Genomic DNA, 20,562 nt, shown 5'->3' on the forward strand with positions numbered 1-20,562 from the left:
AATATGGTAAGTATTTATCCATGATAATATATTAATAATTGTTTATTTTCTTGAAAAAGGTTAGCTACTCTTTTACATAGTGTTGTTATTATTATTGATAAATTACATGACTTATAGTTAATATTCTTTTCGTTATAGGTTTTAACATTTTTGTTTTAGTAGCATTCACAAACTACCAGAACTTTGTATTTTCCCAGTTAATAAATTTTCAAGTAATTAACAAATATGGTGAGTACTTAGCGGTAATGTTGTGTTAGTGGTTGGATAATACAAGTATATTATTTGAGATAGTTATGGATGAGGCACAAGCTAGAAGGTCAAAAAGGCGTTTGATTTTACTAACTCAATCATTGTAAAAAATGTTTATAGTGTAACATTGCTCTAATTTAATAAGAAAATTTTAATGATTCTTTTCTTTTTCATGTCATAAAAGAAGAAAAATAATTGAATACATTGGGAGTATCATAAAAACATATTTGCTAAGTTTTGTGAATGAAATTTTCTGATTAATAATATGAATTTAAACTTAACTGAGCATTTTAAACATAAATAAAATCATGATTAATAATATATTCATTCCCGTGCGGTAACACGGGTTACATACTAGTTTATTTTATAATAGTGAATTTATTTGGAATTTGTCCCATGATTTTTCCTTTTGAGAATAAATGATTTTCCTAATTCTATGATTATGTGTGTGATTGACATCTTGACACGGTGACTGTTGTGATAAAGTTTTTGATTGATTAAAATTGTTAGTTGATTTTCTTAATTCAAGTAAGACTAAATTAGGATTCAATTAGTGGTATTAGAGCTGAGTTGATTTATTGGATTATTTCTTGTATGAATTATGAGATATATAGTACCGGTAGGTCCTGATGGAATTTGAGAGAAGATTATATTTGGTACAAGTTTGTAGTCAAAGTGTGCATGAGTATGGGTTAAGCTATTTAAGTGGTGTTTTTTTTTTTTTTCAAGAAAAGGTTTTCTTTGATTAAGTTGGAGCTATCTCAAAAGGAAAAAAAAAAATGGTGATAGAATTTGAGATAAAGTGGAGATTTTTGTGAAATGCCTTAAATTCCTATCATAACTTGAAAAGTTAATTGGTTTTTTTGTTAAAGAAAGAAAAACTAAATTGGTTTCTTTTTTTTTTGGTTTCCTTGGTGTGGAAAAAAAAAAGGCTATTCCTAGAGTGGAAGAAAAGATTATTCCTTACCACATAAGTAATGAAATAGGAAGTCTTACAAATAGACAAGAATGTAAAGAATGTTTTGGCCCAAGAATTCTTTCCTTAAAATTAAGGGTGAAATAAAGAGAGAGGGAAACGTGAAAAAAGAAAAACACAAGACAACGTTGTTTTAGAGAGAGGGGACTGAATTAAACGAATTTGAAATTACACAACAAAATTGAAATTTAGGTAAAATTAGATACTGCAATTTTAAATCGATGGGGTTGGTGGGTTTTAGATACTTTCGTGAGTTAACGGGCTGGTTTGGTTTTTTTTTTTGGTTGAATTAATGGGCTGGTTGTTTTACAATGCAGATGGTGTCATTATCATACCCACACATTAGTTCATCTATGTAAAGCCCATTAACAAAAAAGACAGACCCCATCCCCCAAGTTAAGCCCATGCAGAGAAAGGAAAAGCAAAGAATGTACAACAAATTTTAGATAGTCTACTGAAACGAGAGATGGGGGCAGAGCAAGACTCTCTGCAACTGCAAGAGCTAAAGCTGGAGAGGGCAAAGTTGAAGTTGGATCGCAGATGGAGGAGAACGAAGGCGGCGGTGCCGGTGGGACTGGGACTGAGACCTACAGCCACATCTGGTGGGCCCTAGCTAGTGCTGCTCAGTTGGGATGGGCCATATCTTCTTTCAGAAGAGGCCACGCCGGCGACTCCCACTTCATGCCTTTCAAAGCCTTCTCCTTCGCCTCCCTCTTCGTCGGCGCCACTGCCACCGCCGCCGTTTCCGTCCTCCACGTCTCCGGCATCCACAAGGTCCGCTTCTCTCTCTCTGTGTGTGGCATTTTAGGGGCTTTTTAGTCTTTCCAGTATCAAGTCAAGGCTGTGAAACAGTGTGGAACAACTTAAGTAAATAATTCATGTACTATTTATGAGAAAAAAAGAATCATAGGAAACTGCAACATAAACCATTTTCATTACGAAGAACTAAGGAGTTTTAGTCGTTGCTTAAACTGTGTGTCTTTTTTTGTAGTTCATCTGACGTGATTGAATATGTTGTCTGCAGATTTACTTTACTACTTGTGTAAGATGGGTCTTAAACAGTCTTCAAAATTCGTATGATAGAAACACGGATTAGGATGCCTCAAGAGTCCTTAGGTAATTCAATGATAGGTTTTGTAAAGGGGCAAAACATAGGTTCAGTTACTTCTACATTAGATTCCTCAATTAAATTCAAACACAAGGCTGTATTGACTAATGAAGCATAACTAGTGTAATATGTTTTAATTTAATTGGGAAATGTAATGTACTTATGTTTTACCGCACAAAACCTTTTTATATCTATTTTGAAATGGGCAGGTTAGATTTTTTTTGCCACATCATCAATAATTTAAATTGAACCAAAATGGTGATAGTCAATGTTTGTTTAAATGTTGCTGACGTGACGAAATTTAGTTCACTTATTTCAATATGGATGGATAGGATTTCAGAAATTTTATGGTGGAGTTCCCTTAAGAACTCTACTGGATGGATCCATAGAAACACCGCCGGAGAACAAAAGCAAATGAACTTGTCTGTTCATTTGTCAACACTGTTTAATTTGAGTATGTTGATCATTGGATATATTGAAAGAGGGAAAAGAAAAACATTTGATGTGATTTTGGTCTTCTGTTAGTTGCAAAAAGTGTTTATCAATCACAGGTAACTTCTAGGGTTCTAGTCCTATTACAGGCTTTAGTTAAAAAAGGTTGGCAGTGCTTCCTGGTGGTCACTTGCCCATGCCATGATAAGCATTGAACAAAACAGATATTCTTTCCTCATATTTTCTGGAAATAGAATTTCTTTGTTTAGTGTCTACCTATTGTTTGATCTATTTAGTTGTTAACCAGTATCTGGTGATGATGGTAACAAAATGAGTCATCTAATTTGTTATTTGAAGTTGAGTTGAGTCCTTTCCCCCAACTTGATTTTTTTTTCAAGTATGAGTGATTTTAGCTGGGGTGTACTGAGAGCATTAATGCTCGAAAAGTTTTCCAACACATGTGAGCTCTATTTTACCTTTATTGGTTCTGAATTTTGAACCTCCTAACTGGAATTATGCCCTCTTGGCCATATATAAAACTGAGCTATTTCGTTGGTGTGTCATTACTTGGAAGGGATTGTGTTTCAATTATATTTTTGCTCCATTGCTTCGAGTTAAATTTTGGGTGTAAAAAGATGTTCACTTTCTTTTGGCAGATGTTAGAGATAATCTTTTAAACTTTTATTTCTTTTTTCTTTTCTCTTTTTCTTCTTCCAACCTCCCGGCAGTTAGAGTCAAGTACTTTTACCTCTTTTTTTCAACCTAAATTTCTACTTTTTCTATTCTCATCTCCAAACATACTTCAAACCCTCTATGATGTCACCTAAAATCCTAATTTTTAATTCTATACTAAGCTGATATTTTTTTGGCAGACAAATTGCTATTATGAGTTCAACAATTTATCAGCTATGATAATTGATCAATAAATCATTGTGCATCTTTTCCACCTCATTATCACTAATTATATACGGATTATGAAACAAACTTCACTTGTTGTTTGGCTGTTTGTAATGGATAATAATTTTTCATTTGACAATGTTTGAAGATCTTATTGCTAATCACTAGAAAAGAGTAAAAGGGAGGGGGGGACTAACAATAATAATTAATTTCCAGTGAGATCTAGCTCAAATGGAACCTCCTTGTAAGAGCAAGGTGGAGGGTAAACTTGTTGATGTAAGACCTACCAAGTGAGTATGTAACTTACCAATAAAAAAATAATAATAATAACCAATATTTTATTATTAATATTATATCCATGTTTACTCCCGCTTGTAGTGGGCTTTGAACCCAGTTACAGTTTGAACTAGAGCACATTGGCATAATAATTAATCACTCACTATACCTAAAAGTGAAGAACTTTTCTCAAGCGAGTGTTTGGTTTATTTATTAATTATTGTTTCCTTCGCCACCCTTTGTGTTTGTGTCAGCTGTTAGCTTGTGTCTATGCATGTCTAAAGTTTCTTCTTTTCATTTATGGGATGGAGAGTGGCATTTATAAAGAAATACAAGTGTTTCTATTCTCATATATGACCTTTTAAAGGTAGCAAAGTCAACATAATTATCCTTTTGAATTGTATTTTGGATCCTTGAAAATGTGCTCAATGTTGCATATCTTATATAGGTGGAAGACCTCCTAGAAATGGGTGCAAGTATAAGAACTGGACTTGGAGTTCGTCCAAGGGCACGAGATGAATAAGTTACTTCTTGTATACATAAATTGGAATATTTTGTTATTTTTTAGGCACTGAGTTTTATTTCTGAGAATGATTGTAGCTTTGTCTGGCCATCTTCTTTGAAGATCATTATCTATATTTTTTAATGAAAATAAATCCATTTACAGAGAATGGATATCATGCATGCGTAAAAGCACACTCATGGTTACACTTTTCTATTTCTTTTTAAAGAGAAGCTGGCAGAAGATTTTTCTATTATTAAGAACCATCCTTGCTTCTCTCAAACCAGAAGTAATATGTTGTGTGCTCATTGTCCATGATGAACAAATGGGTGAGAAATTTCCTGTATGCTTGAGTTTCCTTTTCTTTTTCTTTGATAATCCATGATAAGAAGCTTGCTACCACTAATTACATTGAGTTAATATCTGGATTTAAATTCTATAAGGATTTAGTGTAAAACCATATGGTTACACCCTCCAATAATGTTTGCGCAGGATAAAAAATTTAGAGGAGTTAGGTGACAGCAAGAGTAGAAGTATGTTTGGAGGTAAGTACATAAAAAGTAGATGTCGATTTGAATGAATCATCTTTTCTACATAGGTAAATCTTTGCCTACTCAGAAAGAGGATAGCAAGTTACAATCAGCCTTCTATTCTGTCTGCACAACACATGAGTTGGAAGTTGGGAAGGCCATCAGTGCAGGGTGAGACTCTTTGTATAGTTTTGTTGGATATAAAGTAGGATGGTTTTGGCATGATGCTTGGAGTGGTATTAGTCATTTGGTTCCTTTATTTCTTAAGCTATTCTAGCTAGTTGCAAATAAAGATGCTATGATGTTTGAAATTTGAATATATGGAGGTGATTTATGGTATTAGTCATTGGAATCCATTTGAGGCCTGTTCAAAATTGGACTAATTTCTTTGTGGTGGTGTTCTCAGCTTGGATCAGTATGGGTATGGAGGACAAGGTGTTTCAGAAATTAAATAAAAATGGTTGTTTTTGTGCTCATTTGTATTATGAGGCATTATCAAGGAACTAATATGCTTTGGGAATGTACCAGTTCTCAAAAATGTTGGTTAGAATCAGGGGTGTTGAAAAAGCTCTCGTTGGGTCAGCATATGCCTTTCATTGAACTGGTGGGAAAAGTGTTGCAAACACTTCACACACTGGATCCGAAGATATTTTTCGTGGCTATATGGATGTAAAAGAAATGCTCAATGGAGAATAGAGACAAATCAGCAGGCACAAGCTCCGTTCCATTGAAATGGAAGCCACCACCGCCTCATCATTTTAAGATGAACATGGCACTGACATCTTTCATTGCAACCAACAAAGTGAGCCATGGAGTAGTTATGGTGGCTTGCAGAGACCAGCTTCCTCTCTGGGTGATCAACTACGGATGGCAACCTACTTATCACTGAAAGCCTTGATGGTTATCGAGTTTACAAATAGCTCCTTGCACTGCTTAACTCAAAGGAACCTTGCCTATTAGAGATTTCAGATTTGGTGGAACCTATTCGATCTTTTTGTTGCATTGATCCTTACTTTAGCATAGTTGAATTCAATTGGGGAATCTAAAATAACTAATTTTGTCAAAGATAAAGAGCGCCTATAAGGGTGTTTATTTATGTGGACTTGTTCTTTTGGAAAGTTACGATAGACAATTTTATGTAGTGAGTATGTTGATCCATCATTGCTTCGAGAAAACACAGTGGTAGCCTCCAACTAGTGACCCATTTGACAAGAGTTCTGAACTTGACTTCCCCCAAAATCATAGTTAACCTTCAATGTAATAAGGTGAATAATAATTAAAAGAAAAAAAAAATATATGTTAATTAGAATAGCAAATACGAAAATTTTAGCTAGAATTTTTACTAAGACATTGTTATGAGGCTGATGTTAATGCTCTTGCATAGGTCCTACATCTTCTTCTAACTATGGTAATGGTGCACATTCATTCACATTGGAATTTATCATGTGGTGCTAAATTTAAGTGTCAAGGGTATCTCTCATGAGGCACTTGGTCCTGCTTTGGTGGATTTTGAGCGCATAAGTATCAAAATGATTTCTAAGTAGAGGATAATAAGTACTTTAATATCTATTTACAAGAACAAGGGAGATTCAAAACTGTACAAATTACTGTGAAATTAAACTTCTGAGCCACACTATAAAACTTTGGAAAAAAAGTGATTGAAAAAAATGATTGAGTATAGGTTAAGACATGAAACAACAATATTGGAGAATCAATTTAGTTTTATGCCAAAACAAACTACCCATGAAGCTATTTTCTTATTTAGATGTTTAATGGAAATATACAGAGGCTTGTAAAAATTTAAATATGGTTTTCATTGATTTAGAGAAAGCAATGATAGGATCCTTAAAAGGGTTAAGTGGTGGGTTTTGGAAAAGAAAGGAGTTCATTTGAAGTATATTAAGTTGATTAAGGATATAAATGACGGAGTTGTAATTAGTGTGAGAACAACTAGAAGAATCACAAGTGAATTTCCTATCACTATATGTTTGTATCAAGGATTAACATTAAGTCCATATCTCTTTTAATAGTGATGGATGAGCTCACTAAGTCAATTTAATAGGAAGCCCCTTGGTGTATGCCTTTTGCTTATGATATAGTTTTATTGGACAAAATTAGAAGTGAAGTTAATGCCATATTAGAATTTTGGTGAAGTGCTCTAGAATTTAAAGGCTTTTGATAAGACTTGATGGTTAAGAGATACTAAAGAGCGACAATATCTTCGATCAATAATTCATAAATATAGAAAGATTGATGATGATTTGAATTATAGGATAAGAACAGGGTGGATGAAATGGAGAAATATCTCAGAAGTTTTGTACAATCATAAAATACCTATTAAGCTGAAGGGAATTTTTTATAAGACTACTATATGACTAGCTTGCTTTATGGTTTTAAATATTGGACTATTAAAAAGTAACGTATTCATAAAATTTACCTCTGCCCTTGTTGTCTGACCTTAACTTATTTGACTTGATTTGTTTGTTATTAGTTTTGACTTCACAATAACAAGTCAGTCAATCTTAGCAATGGCAAGATTTTGACTTGTGGCACTCTATCTAAGCGTTGTTCTCTACCCAACTCATAAGATGTGAGTGACACCGTAAATTAATCTTTTCTTTGGTAAACAACAATTACAATGGTCCTTCTTATGACAAATCTATAACAAGTCTTCATCTTACAATGAAATGCCAAAACCACACCAAATAGTGGTCTGATGGTAGGAATTCCTCATGACTTATCACATTGCAAGTTTGACGTTGTAGGTTCAATCAGTGGTTGTCTCACCTAGTGTTGGGGTAGTCCAATGCCATGCACAATAGGGTTTAAGTGGGCCAGAAATAAGGAAAACACCTATAGATTCCATTTTCAATAGAATAGTAAAAATATATTAAAAATGTCATTAGTGAGGGGGATTCCATTGTACATCTTCATGGTTCTTGATAGTTGAGATGTACATAAAAATCTTATTTATTTGAAAATGAAAGGGTCAGTTATTTAATTTAATTGTGACCTTTATATATATATATATTGAACTTATGGTGTACATTTCTAATGATTGTTCGTTATCATCAGATAGTTTTTGATGTTGGTAGATCACTTATTCTACAAAAAGAGACTTCACTAAGTGAGTTAATTAAAATCCACAATTGTTTTATTTGATTTTATTTGATAAGAATTATAACTCACACTTAATTGTGACTAATGTTCACAAAAGCAAGATGCCAATCCTAGCAATTGCATAATATTGACGCGTGGCACCTTATCTTATCTCTTCCTTTTTTTTTTGTTTTTTTGTTTTTGTTTTGTGGTTAGCTCATAGAATGCACAAATTTATTCTCATGTAAAAGATGAAGTGCTCCTTTCATAGAACTTGATTCATGTTTTGTGAGTGAAGCGTTTCGTCGTTTCCCCTTCGTAGAATTGAGTGAGTATAGTGACACCACAATATAAATCTTTAGTCTTCTATCAAAAGACAATGACATAGGACCTTTGTCATTGTCCTCTCTTTTTTTCATCAAAAAAAAAAAAAAAAAAATGACAATGGTCCTATAATCGATGACCAAATCAATGGGAAGTCTTTGTTTCACATGGTTGCAGTTGCAACTTGTAGGCATAGCCAGTAGCCAATAGGATCGAGTAAGTTTAGTATTACAACTATTTTTACAATTTTACTATAATTTGTTCATATGATAACTTGTTAGCAGTAAAATTGTGGATTCGCATGAACTTTTTTTTTATTTTTTTTATTTTTTTTTATTTATTTCACTTTTTACAACTCGCTGCATGTACGAATTGTGGTCAAAATTGTCAAAATTGTTATGGTAATAGACTTACTCAAGTAGGAAAAGTCTTTGTTACTTCACATGATAGCGTTTAATGAAACAAATTGAGACAGAGTGGTGGGAGCAAATTTCATTTGTTAGGGATACTACATGGTACATATAAAAAAATTTTACATACATATTTGAAAATGTGATCTACCATTTTAGTTTAGCGCAGAATGGAAATTGTGAAATAATTATATTTAAATAGAAAAAATTAACTAACAAATTGGATTGGAGGAAAGTTCCTCTGGTAGTTTTTATTTTTTATTTTTTTATTTTATTTTAGGAATGCTACATGGTAATTGAAAAGACAATCCATGAGTACTTATATTTGCATGATATTTTCAAATGATACATGATTTATTTAAATAATACACATGATTAATCTTAAAAATCTTCATTTAAATGGGTTTGAGGGGATTTCTCAAAACCAATTTGAAGTCTATTTAAAAAGGCCAACTAGAGAACCATAAAGGATTCTCTTGAATTGTGGTGCTTGACCTGCCCACCACTCCTCTGATGCCGGCAACTGTAGACTCCGGCCTCCATCTTGAATCCTGATCTGCTTTAAATATTTTCTCTCCTTCAACTTCAAAACTTAACATTGATTTTGATATGATTTTTCTCTCCCCATTGTTACAAGGCTGTTTGGTACTAGTGTTTAAACAACAATTTTCAGTATCTAATCAACAATAACACTTCTAACACATATTTCTATAATAATCAAACATGTATTTTCACAATACTGAAAATTGAACAACAATACTAAAAATCTCTAACCAAAATTTGTGAAATTGTCATATGGGATTGTGGTTTTTTTTTTTTTTTTAGGGGGATTGTGAATTAAATTTAAATATGTGGATTTGTGTGTTTGGGAGTCTTTGTGTTATTTATTATTATTATTTTTTTTTTTGCAGCTACTAGTCTGAGATAGTGAGAAGTGAGTTGTGAATAAAGTTATAATACAGAGAGAGACTTTATAGAGAATATTTGTTGGTAGTAGGGCAATAATAGGAAACAATCGACAGGTGCCCAAAAAAAAAGGTAAAGCTGGAAAAGTAGAAAAGTAGTGCGTTATAATTTCATAGTAGTGGGGTACATAATAGTGACAGTTTGATAGAGATAGAGGACAGAGACAAAAATACACAATATAAAAAAAAATTTCACACAAATTTAACAAAATTAAATTGCGACTTGCCCACATAGCTAACTCATAATTTTATAACTAATATTTTTAAATTAGATAAATGGAAAATGATTTTTTGATGGACTCTTTGATGTTATACACTGAAAGGGACATAGCTTTCACATTTAGTTTGGATTCAATTATAGATGATCTCGAAGATTTAAAAAAGCGACAAATTCCCTTTTTCATAGATAATGTATGAAGAAACAACAGTGTTTTGTGTCTTTTGTCTTTATTTGTAAATGATTGCATCTTAATATATTAAGAAACATTGATTTGTGTATTTTTCTTGGTTGATAGTTTTGTTAATACTATATGGATGCTTATTTAAGTGTTTTTTTTTTTTTTTTCACTTATTGCCGGCCCCCTATCTTGAAATTCTGGGTCCGTCCCTACTTGAATACACAAAGGAAGAACTTTATTATAAAATCTATCCTATGAAAAGAAAAGAAAAATAGTTGGAATTTTTATTGATACAAAAATTTCATTTTTCTTTTGTAAGCTTAGGACCAACTTATAGGTTATACAAACTTGCTTCATAAGTGAAAATATTCTTAAGAATATATATCCTAAATATACTAACCTTATTTTGACTTAAAAGAAATTTCAGTTTTCTTTTGTAAGCTTAGGACCAACTTATAGGTTATACAAACTGGCTTCATAAGTGAAAATATTCTTAAGAATATATATCCTAAATATACTAACCTTATTTTGACTTAAAAGAAAAACTAAATACAATTAAAAATGAGTAAACCAAACCCTAAATATCCATAAAAGTGTATATAATTGTCAAATATTAATAAATAATAAAATTTTGTATATATTTCTCAAACATTGGTTATTCAATGAATAGGGAACCACACCATAGTCATACCACATTAATAAGATAGCCATGATTGAATTTTGTAACCAAACTTAGTCCAGCCAAGTATAAAAGTTCAAAATTGTTCATTTCATTCTATTTTGAACGTAATTCAAGTTTATGCTTATCACCAAACTTTAATGTATATTCTCAAATTGAAATAGAGTGTCACCACAATTGATAATAGATTATAAAATTAGTTTTCAAGATTGTAAATATCTTACATGTTTTTATTCTTTGTCAAATTAGTTATCTAATATGACATTTGTAATTTTGTTTTATGTTTTGGGATGTTGATATTGTGTAGAAATAAAAATTGTGTATTTGTTTTACTTATCCTTTGTGTTATTTTGTTTTGGTTAGTAATATTGGGATTTGTATAATTTTAAACTTATTGAATAAGTATTAATTTGTTTAGCTAAGCTCATTCTTGATATGAATGGTGAATTCAAATTAATGTATTTTTACATCAAGTAATTTGTTGCATGACTTTCCAACTGGCAAACACATATTGTTTTCTTAAATAAAAAGAATTTTATGTGAAAAATACAGGTCAACCCGATCCGACCTAACCTGTAACCCGATTGACCCAACCCATTTTTAACTCGCTTAAAATGACCTTTTTTTAACCCGTAACTCGATTGACCTGATCCGAACCTAACCCAACTTGCCCATTTGTCACATCTATTAGTTGTGAAGAGAGGCCCACCCCAACCGGGCCCATCAAATCCAAAATCAAGCTAAGGGTCAATGCACCTAAGTACATTTGCCAAGGAAAATATCACCTAATTTGGTGTCCGTTTAGGAATAACTTATTTAGTTAAAATTGAAAACTTTTTGCTAAAAGTACTATAGATAAAAGTAAAAGTTAGCTGAAATAGTACAGTGAGATCCATGAATAGTACCAAAAAGTGTAGTGAGACTCATGAATAATAGCAAAAATAGGCTAAATAGTAGAATAAGCTAGCAAAAATAATCAATGCCAAATGCACACTTGATCCGCTGTGGTGGATATGTCTAAGGTATTCGGCCAAAGAGCTAGTGCACCTAGGGAAGCATGTATGCGGAACATGTCACCCAATACATAACACTAATCACAAGGGAATAACCTTACTAACTGTTTTAGAAGGAAGAAACATGGGTCCATATATCGATTATCAGATAACGTTTTAATGTGTCAAAAGGAAGAAACATGGGTCCATTTATCGGATTATCAAATAACGTGCCTAAATTGTAGACCATTGACATGTAGGGGTAATTCTAAAAGGTAATTGAACTCGTGGCAAAGCAGGGCCCACCCCTATCATTACATACTATATGTTTTTAGACCCCTTAAACACAAACAAATTAACCTAGTTATTTAGCCAAGTGATTAACTTAGGTAAATTATTCAAATCTAAGTTAACACAAGTAAATCATATAATTGAAACAATGTGGAAAATAAAGAACACAATAATATGATAACCCAGGAAAACCAAACCGGTAAAAAACCTGGAGAGGATTTAACCTAGGTATCTTCAAGGTAAAACAAATCCACTATGAAAGAATTGAAGTTTTATAATAGCGACTTAGACTACTAACATCCTATTGCTAACTCAAGTAGAAAACTTACTACCACGACCACATGACAGCTCCGAGTCCACGAACTACTTCTTTCTTAGATTCACAGCAACCACAAGTACTCCCACTTGTGTTTTCTTTAAGCTTTTTATGAGCAATTGAAACGATCACCAAGCTCTCGACATCAATCTTGATCTTGATAATCCTAAGTATGTAAGAAGCCAAACACCTCTAGATCTCACAGGAGATTCACACACACAGCATAAACAACAACAATAAAACGTGACTAGGGTTTTTCTTTTTGTACTTAAGGCAAAACATAAAACTCTACACGTCATATGGGCTTGGGCTTGAGTTGGAAAATTTTGCAAAAAAACAATTTGCATGAGTTTCGATCGATCGAGTCTAATTTTTTTATCGATCGAGCCTTGCAGATTTACACAATAAATCTTGCAGTACACTCGATTCCAACTTTACACAAAAACACACTTTGAGCAACCTAAATCTAGACTAAATGTTTTGATCATGGTTTGCCAACATTACACATTGAACTTCTAATACATTAGTTCCTAATTCCTTAGAACCTAACACATACTCATTACTGCATTAGGATAAAATAAAAACAATCTCATTGTTTGAGTAGTTCAGAAAAATTATTGAGAGAGATATATACACAGAGAAAGAAATAGTGTAATAGAGACAATTTTGGGATCCTCCATTGTTGCATGTGTGTATTAGGAGAAGAATGCTGTTGGGTTTATGCATGTTGAACCATTGTTCTCAACTAATCCTCCACCCCTAATCATTATTATTAGTCACGCAATCACCATCCCCCACTAACCTGCTTGGAAGATGAGACAATACGAAAAAGTAGTAAAAAATATGTTTTCTATAACATTTTTAAGAACTCAACCAAACAAATAAAATTTTCAGAGCATTTTCAAAACTGCACAAAATATTTTCTTAAAAAAAAAAAAAAAAAATTTAACATGCTTTCCATCCAATCAAACATGGTTCTATGTTCACAAAAACAAAGAAGTCAATCCTTGCAATTGCAAAATATTGATGTGTGGCCCCTTATCTTATCTCTTTTAAGACATGAATCACTCCTTTCATAGAATGTAAGTCACGTTTTGTGAAAGGAGTGTTTCCCCTTCGATCAAACGACAATGACAAAGGTCCCTTAATTCATGATCAAAACTGGAAGTCTCCGTTTCACATTGTTGCAGTTGTAGTCAGTAGGACCAAGTCTTTGTTTCTTCATATGTATTTGAAAATGTAATCTACCATTTTTCTATTATCGTTCATGCTAGAATGAAATGTGTGAAATCAGTTGGCAGGAAAATTCCTTCAACCAAATAGAGGATTTTTTTTTTTTTAAAAAAAACAGATAAGATAGTATTTCAACTTGTAATGCACGTTCCATAATGATTGTTCTCTATCATTAGGTCAAGAAGGCAGGATTTGAAACATAGATCTCTTATTTGATGACAAAAGGTTTTACCAATTAAACTAAATAGAGCCCACCCCTCTATGTGGTGGTTGAAAAGGCCATATGTGTGTTCTTTTAGTCATATAACATTTTTTTAATATTCATGTGACTTGTTTAAATAATATGTGTAGAAGAATTTTAATAATTTCTTAATATTCATATGACTTGTTTAATATTCATGTGAAGGAAAAATTTAATCTAGAGTCATGAAGGATTCTCTCGAATACACAAAAGAAGAATTTAACTATAAAATCTATCATATGAAAAGAAAAAAAAAAAGTTGAAAATTTTATTGATATGAAAATTTCAATTTTCGTTTTTAAGATTATGACCAACTTATATGTTATATAAACTTAATTCATAAGTAAAAATATTCCTAAGAATATATTTCTTAAATATACTACAATATAAGAACCTTATTTTAACTTAAATAAAAACTAAAAAACAATTAAAAATGGGCAAACAAAACCTAAAAATCCATAAAAATTATTAGTAAAAATATGTTTTCTATAACATTTTTAGGAATTCAATCAATCAAATGAAAATATTTTTCGAAGCTTTTTCAGAAACACACAAAATATTTTCTTTAAAAAAAATACTTTTACATGCTTTCCATCCAACCAAACAGATTTTTATGTTCACAAAAACAAACAAATCAATCTTTTCAATTGTAAAATATTGACACCTGGTCCCTTATCTTATCTCTTTCAAGAGATGAAGCCTCCTTTCATAGAAAGTAATAAGTCACATTTTGTAAAAGGAGCGTTTCCCCTTCGTTCCAACAAAAATGACAAGAGGTCCCTTAATTGATGAAACAAACTGACATGCTAGCATTTAATGAAACAAATTGACACAAAGAGGTGGGAGAAAATTTCATTAATTTGTGAGGGAGACTACATGCTACATAACTACATGTATAAAAGATTCAGCAAAAAAACACTACATGTATAAAAGTTTTATGTATGTATTTGAAAATGTGATCTACCATTTTACTATTTTAGTTCTGCCCAAAAAGAAATGTGTAAAATCGGTTAGCATGAAAATTCCTCCAACCAGATAGAGGTTTAAAAAAAATAAAAATAATAACAAATAAGATAAAATTTCATCCTATAATGCATGTTTTTTATCATCAGGTCAAGAAGACGGGGTTTGAACCCTATATCTCATATTTAATGACAAGAGGCTTTACTAATTGAACTAAGTGAAGCCTACCCCTCTATCTATGTGGTGGTTGAAAAGAGAATTTACGTGTACTTTTAGTCATATAACATTTTTTTTAATATTCATGTGACTTGTTTAAATAATACACATAAAAGAATTTTAATATTTTTTTAATATTCATATGATTTGTTTAATATTCATGTGAAGGAAAAATTTGACCTAGAGTCATGAAGGATTCTCTTGAATACTCAAAAGAAGAATTTTACTATAAAATCTATCATATGAAAGGAAAAAAAAAATAGTTGATACAAAAATTTCAATTTTCATTTTTAAGCTTATGACCAACTTATATGTTATATAAACTTAATGGGTAAACTATGTATTTTGTCCCTATCATTTATAGTATATTTGAATTTGGTCCTAACCTTTCAATTGTGTCAATTTGGTCTCTAAACTTTCAATGTCATGTCAATTTAGTTCCTTCCATTATCTCTTGGACAGAAATTATTGACATGGCAATCAGCCAAAATAAAAAACTAGTTTATTGTCACATTGATGTCGTGAAAGTTTGAAAAAAACACACATGATGCTCTCTTTGATGGACAGAAAATAAACTGTTAGTTCCTGGGTAATAAAGCTCAAATTCATGAGAGGTTCCTTGAATTCATAAGGTGATAAATCAGAAATTAATCCACCAGAAAAAAATAGACAAAGTCTCTATTTTATAAATCTAAAAACTGAATTTTCCTAGAGGTTACAATTTATTTAAATAGTAAAAGAAACCCTAGAGCAGCTAGGGAAACGCCCAGAAACTCTAATTCATGCTAATCACGTAATTAGGTGGCGAAATTACTATCTCTAAGAGACGTCTTAAAATAAACGAGAACTTATTCTGACTTTTAAACTAAAAGTTATTAAGGAAAAACAAATATTACTATAAATAGCAAAAATACTGTTTTCGAGGCCTTAACGAAGGAATTTGCCTAAATTTAGGTGACAATCAAGTTAACTTAAGTCTGGATCAGATTGCCGTTTCTTTTCAACCTGCCAAATTTCATATAATTCCGACACTGTCACCTCAATGGCCTCTACTGGCACCCCCCCTTGATCTTACGTTATGACTTCCAACGCCCCTGCTGCTCTAGGAAGGCATGCACTGTTTGTTCTACGTCACACATCAACGGAAATTAAAATTTTATTTTGGCTGTTAGCCACGTCAATAATTTCCATTCAAAAGATAATAGCAGGGAATAAATTGACATGATACTAAATGGTTAAGGACCAAATTGACATAATTGAAAAGTTAGAAACTAAATTAAAATACGGTGTAAAAAATAAGGACCAAAAACGTATTTTACCCAAACATAATTCATAAATAAAAATATTCCTAAGAATATATATCCTAAATATTCTACTATGTAAGAATCTTATTTTAACATAAATAAAAACTAAAAACAATTAAATTTGAGTAAACAAAACCTAAAAATCCATAAAATGTTTATAAATATCAAATATTAATAAATAATAAACATTTTGTATGTATTTCTCAAACATTGATTATTCAATAAATAGGAAACTACCATAGTCCCATTCCATTGTTTAACTAAAATTTTGTTGAGTCTGATGTGAATGTTTTTATAAACTAATGTATCATTTTATAAAACACAACTAAAAAGTAATTAAAAAATTTTATTTATGTGTCCGGTTAACGGGTACTCTTAGGGTATTTGTTAATAGACAATTTTAGGAAAGTTTTAATACAACTTTTACAAGAAATATAAAAAAATATTGAAAAAGTTAGTTTCTTTTTTATTTTCCCATAAAAAGTTTCTAAAAATATTTTATAAATTGATGTTCTTAAAACATTCGTTAACTTTTCCATTTATCAATTATGTTGCTAATGTAAAATTAATCACATTAATTTATTGTCTTGTTAGCTTGTAAACATTATGTAGCATTTTTTTTTTTTTAAATCAATAGTTACAACAATAAGGAAGGGCAATGGCAATGGTCCTTAATGAATGACTAATGAACAAATTAATAGCAAGTTTTTTTGTTTTTGTTTTTTGTTTTTTTTTTTTTTGTTTTTAAACAAGAAGAAATTAATACCAAGTCTTTTTTTTTTTTTTGGGAGATAAAAGATAGAAAAAAGAAAAAAGAAAAAAAAGTGTATCTTTTGGCCTTTTTTAGAGTAAAATAAAACAATACAAACAATACATATATGACAACATTGGTGCCCTATCGTGCACTGTTTTGGCCTTTTTTAGAGTAAAATAAAACAACACAATGCATATATGGAAACACTGGTCCCGTATCATGCACTGTTGCCCGACGTGACTAAACATTATTGCAGCTGCTTTGGAGAGAAAAGGAGATTAGTGTTTGGGATTGGGACAGTCTGGACAGACCACACCTACTATATATAAGAGTGCAAGCGGAAGAGATCAGAGCACATAATCAACAAAAAGAGACAGACTACAAATGAGTGTGATGGTATTTTAGAGGAGGTATCTCAAGAAATACAAGCATTTCTTTCCAGTGAAGTTTGCAGGTTCTTACCTTCTCATTTCAGCACTTACTATATATTCTTTTGGAAAAGATTTATTTAGAGAGAAACCATGTTTCCTATATATTTTTGTTGAATGTTAATTTTAAAAATTTAATCGTTGAATTACATATTTTTATTATATTTTCCATGCTTATAAAATTTCAACAAAAACAAGATAAAAAATCAATAACTATATCATCAATCAAAAATTTAAATTTCAAAAATAAGTTATTGATCAAATAGTAAATAACATTTGATTTGAACAAAATTTGGCATGCGTATTAAGAAAATAAAGTAAATGCAATCAAACGGTTAGGTTTTTAAAAGTTATATCTAATAAAAACATTTATAATGAGTTTGAAGGGTTTTTATTCAAACTAGTTTAGAGAAAAATCTTGTCCTATTTTTTTTTGGAAAATTTGTTGTGTTGGGAATTGGGATAGAGGGAAGGGGATGGGATGTAGGCATTTTTAAATTAACCTTATATATATATAGACACACACCTATACATATATATGTGTGTGTGTGTGTGTGTTTGTGTGTGCTTGTGTGTGTATATCCTTAAATAAATGGGGAAGAGATTTGGAGCCAAACCCTTTATTTTTAATCTCAAAAATTGGGGAAGAGTAGAGGTTACACTTATATTAAAAAATATATATTAAATTGTCAATTTTACACTTATAATTGAACATAAAAGAGTTATATATACTTCTCTTATCATTTTCTTTCTTTCCCATTTTATTTTATTTTTGAGAAACAAGCACGCACACACACACACAAAGGAAAATGAATGAGATTCTAATACAAATGCGCAACATAAAAAAGAGGCATATTTGTCCCATTTTAATTTTTAAAACATCTAAATAAAGGAGATAGATATTTATTCTCCTATCCTCTAATAATTAATTTCTAAAACATCCAAACAAGGGAAAAGATAACCATTCATCTCCCCTTTTCTCTCATCTTCTCTGCTTTCTTGTCGCTTTAGAGTCCAAACTTTCAAACACACTATTAATTAATAAAAATATATTTTAAATGAGTAATTACTTGGCATTTTGGAAACAATAACAGGTTTGATAAGAGATATTCTAATATGATCTACATACAACTTATGAAAGAGAAGAAGAGATTGGTAGGTAGTGGATAAAAAGGAGATGAAATTCAAATAAAAAAAATGGGGCAACACACATTCCATATTATTATGAATATAGAATAATAGTTTTATTGAAGAAGGAGAAGTACTGCTATGTTACAACATCATTAATGAACATATAAAATATTATCTCGACTGGTAAAAAAAATATAACCATGCACCATGGCTGTATATGTAAACATAAGTGGATACTTTTTTTTTTCATTACATTTTTTATATAGATATAATTTAATTTTAATTTATAGTGTCTACTTCTTGATAATTGCGTTTTATTATTGGGCAAGATATCAATTAGTTTTTAGTATAGGCGGGGTTTGAATCTTAGATCTCTTATTCGACGACAAGAATTTTACTAGTTAAGCATATTCGAACCCCCACTAGGTGCTTTTTCTTTAAATGTTCATAAACAATTTGAATTCATGTTAAGAAACAACCAAATTTATATTAATTTCTTTAGCAAACAAACAAACGTTTAACCTAATTTCAAGTTTGATTATTGGTCAAGTTATGCTTATTAATAATAATGTATTTATGAATAAGTTAGTAAGCATGAAGCTTCATCTTAATTATATATATGACACAATCAATTTTTTTTTTCTTTATTTTTTCCCCTTCTATACATAATTTCTTTTATGGGTTTGTATTATGGGTTTTACTACCAAAAAAAGCAAAGGATGAGGTACTACTGTTGCTGACCTTTAAATTTTACGATACAAATACAATGATTACATACAATACAAACAGCTGGAGCATGTGCCTGTGTTTTCCCTCTTTGGTGGTGAGTTAGAAGGACTACCGAGGGTCAATCATGAGACTTATGAGAATCTAGGTTTGAGGCCGTCTAAAAGGATCATTCCTGTAATTACTTGGTGTAGTGGTGTAGGGAAAGGACCCACACCCCACCCCACTTTTTAAAAATATATTTTATTATGTCTAATTTGCCTTAATGGCCCCTCATATATTTAAATTTTTTTACAAATATTAATTTGAAGTACAATATCTCTTTTTTTATTTTAATATTTATTATTTTACGGTTTTTACCATATATAACTTATTAATTCTCTGTAGTTTTTAAAAGCACACTCCTTTTCATTTTGTATTTAAATAAATATTGAGGATACAAGAATGCATTTTTTTTTTCCATTTTCCATTAAAAGAAACGATACTATGATTTTTACAATTAAAATTTTAGGATAGGTTATATTTTTTCATCCATAAAAAAAGTAAAATATTTTTTATAGTTAATTTATTATATATATATATATATATATATATATATATATATATATAACCAAAGCTTCCGAAACTCTCACAATTTTTCACGTCTGCACAATATTTAAATAAAATTATTTTTGTTTAGTCCAAATTTAACAAGTAGTGAAACTCTATCTCTATAACAAGTCCAACTTAAACTCAAATTCATCATTATCATTTTTTTAAAACAAAATTATTTTTGTTTAATCCAAACTTAACAATGAGTGAAACTCTATTTCTCTAATAAGTCAAACTTAAACTCAAACTCAAATTCAAACATTGATAATATATATATAATCGAAGCAAAAAACAGAGACTAACGTAAAAAAAAAAAAAAAAAAAATGCAAGCAATCTAATTCAACTTTCTTCTTTAATTAATAAATTTTATGTCGAATTTTTTTATATTGTTATTATTAATAAAATTTCAATTCAACATATTTGGATATTTGTTTATATCTAAGATTTTCTTTCTATCTTACTCTTTTGTTATGTTTAGAATTGATTTTCTTTTGAGTATTTGGGTTAATCTCCATATTTATATTGACATT

The 20,562-nt window shown here is 30.6% G+C and overlaps 1 protein-coding gene across 4 annotated transcripts in view; it reads left to right on the top strand.

The window, feature by feature from the left end:
• Positions 1-1,667: 1,667 nt before the first annotated feature.
• LOC115983727 overlaps positions 1,668-20,562 on the top strand; it is a 43,131-nt gene continuing 24,236 nt past the window's right edge. The window contains exons 1-2 of one of the 4 annotated variants that reach the window (XM_031106487.1): positions 1,668-1,999; positions 4,387-4,648. In XM_031106487.1, the coding sequence (XP_030962347.1) occupies positions 1,766-1,999; positions 4,387-4,461 (309 nt within the window). In that variant the 5' untranslated portion in view covers positions 1,668-1,765 and the 3' untranslated portion in view covers positions 4,462-4,648. The other 3 variants (XM_031106489.1, XM_031106488.1, XM_031106486.1) reach the window with 3 other exon arrangements.

Source organism: Quercus lobata, chromosome 4, assembly GCF_001633185.2.
Source record: "Quercus lobata isolate SW786 chromosome 4, ValleyOak3.0 Primary Assembly, whole genome shotgun sequence".
Taxonomy (NCBI): Eukaryota; Viridiplantae; Streptophyta; class Magnoliopsida; order Fagales; family Fagaceae; genus Quercus; species Quercus lobata.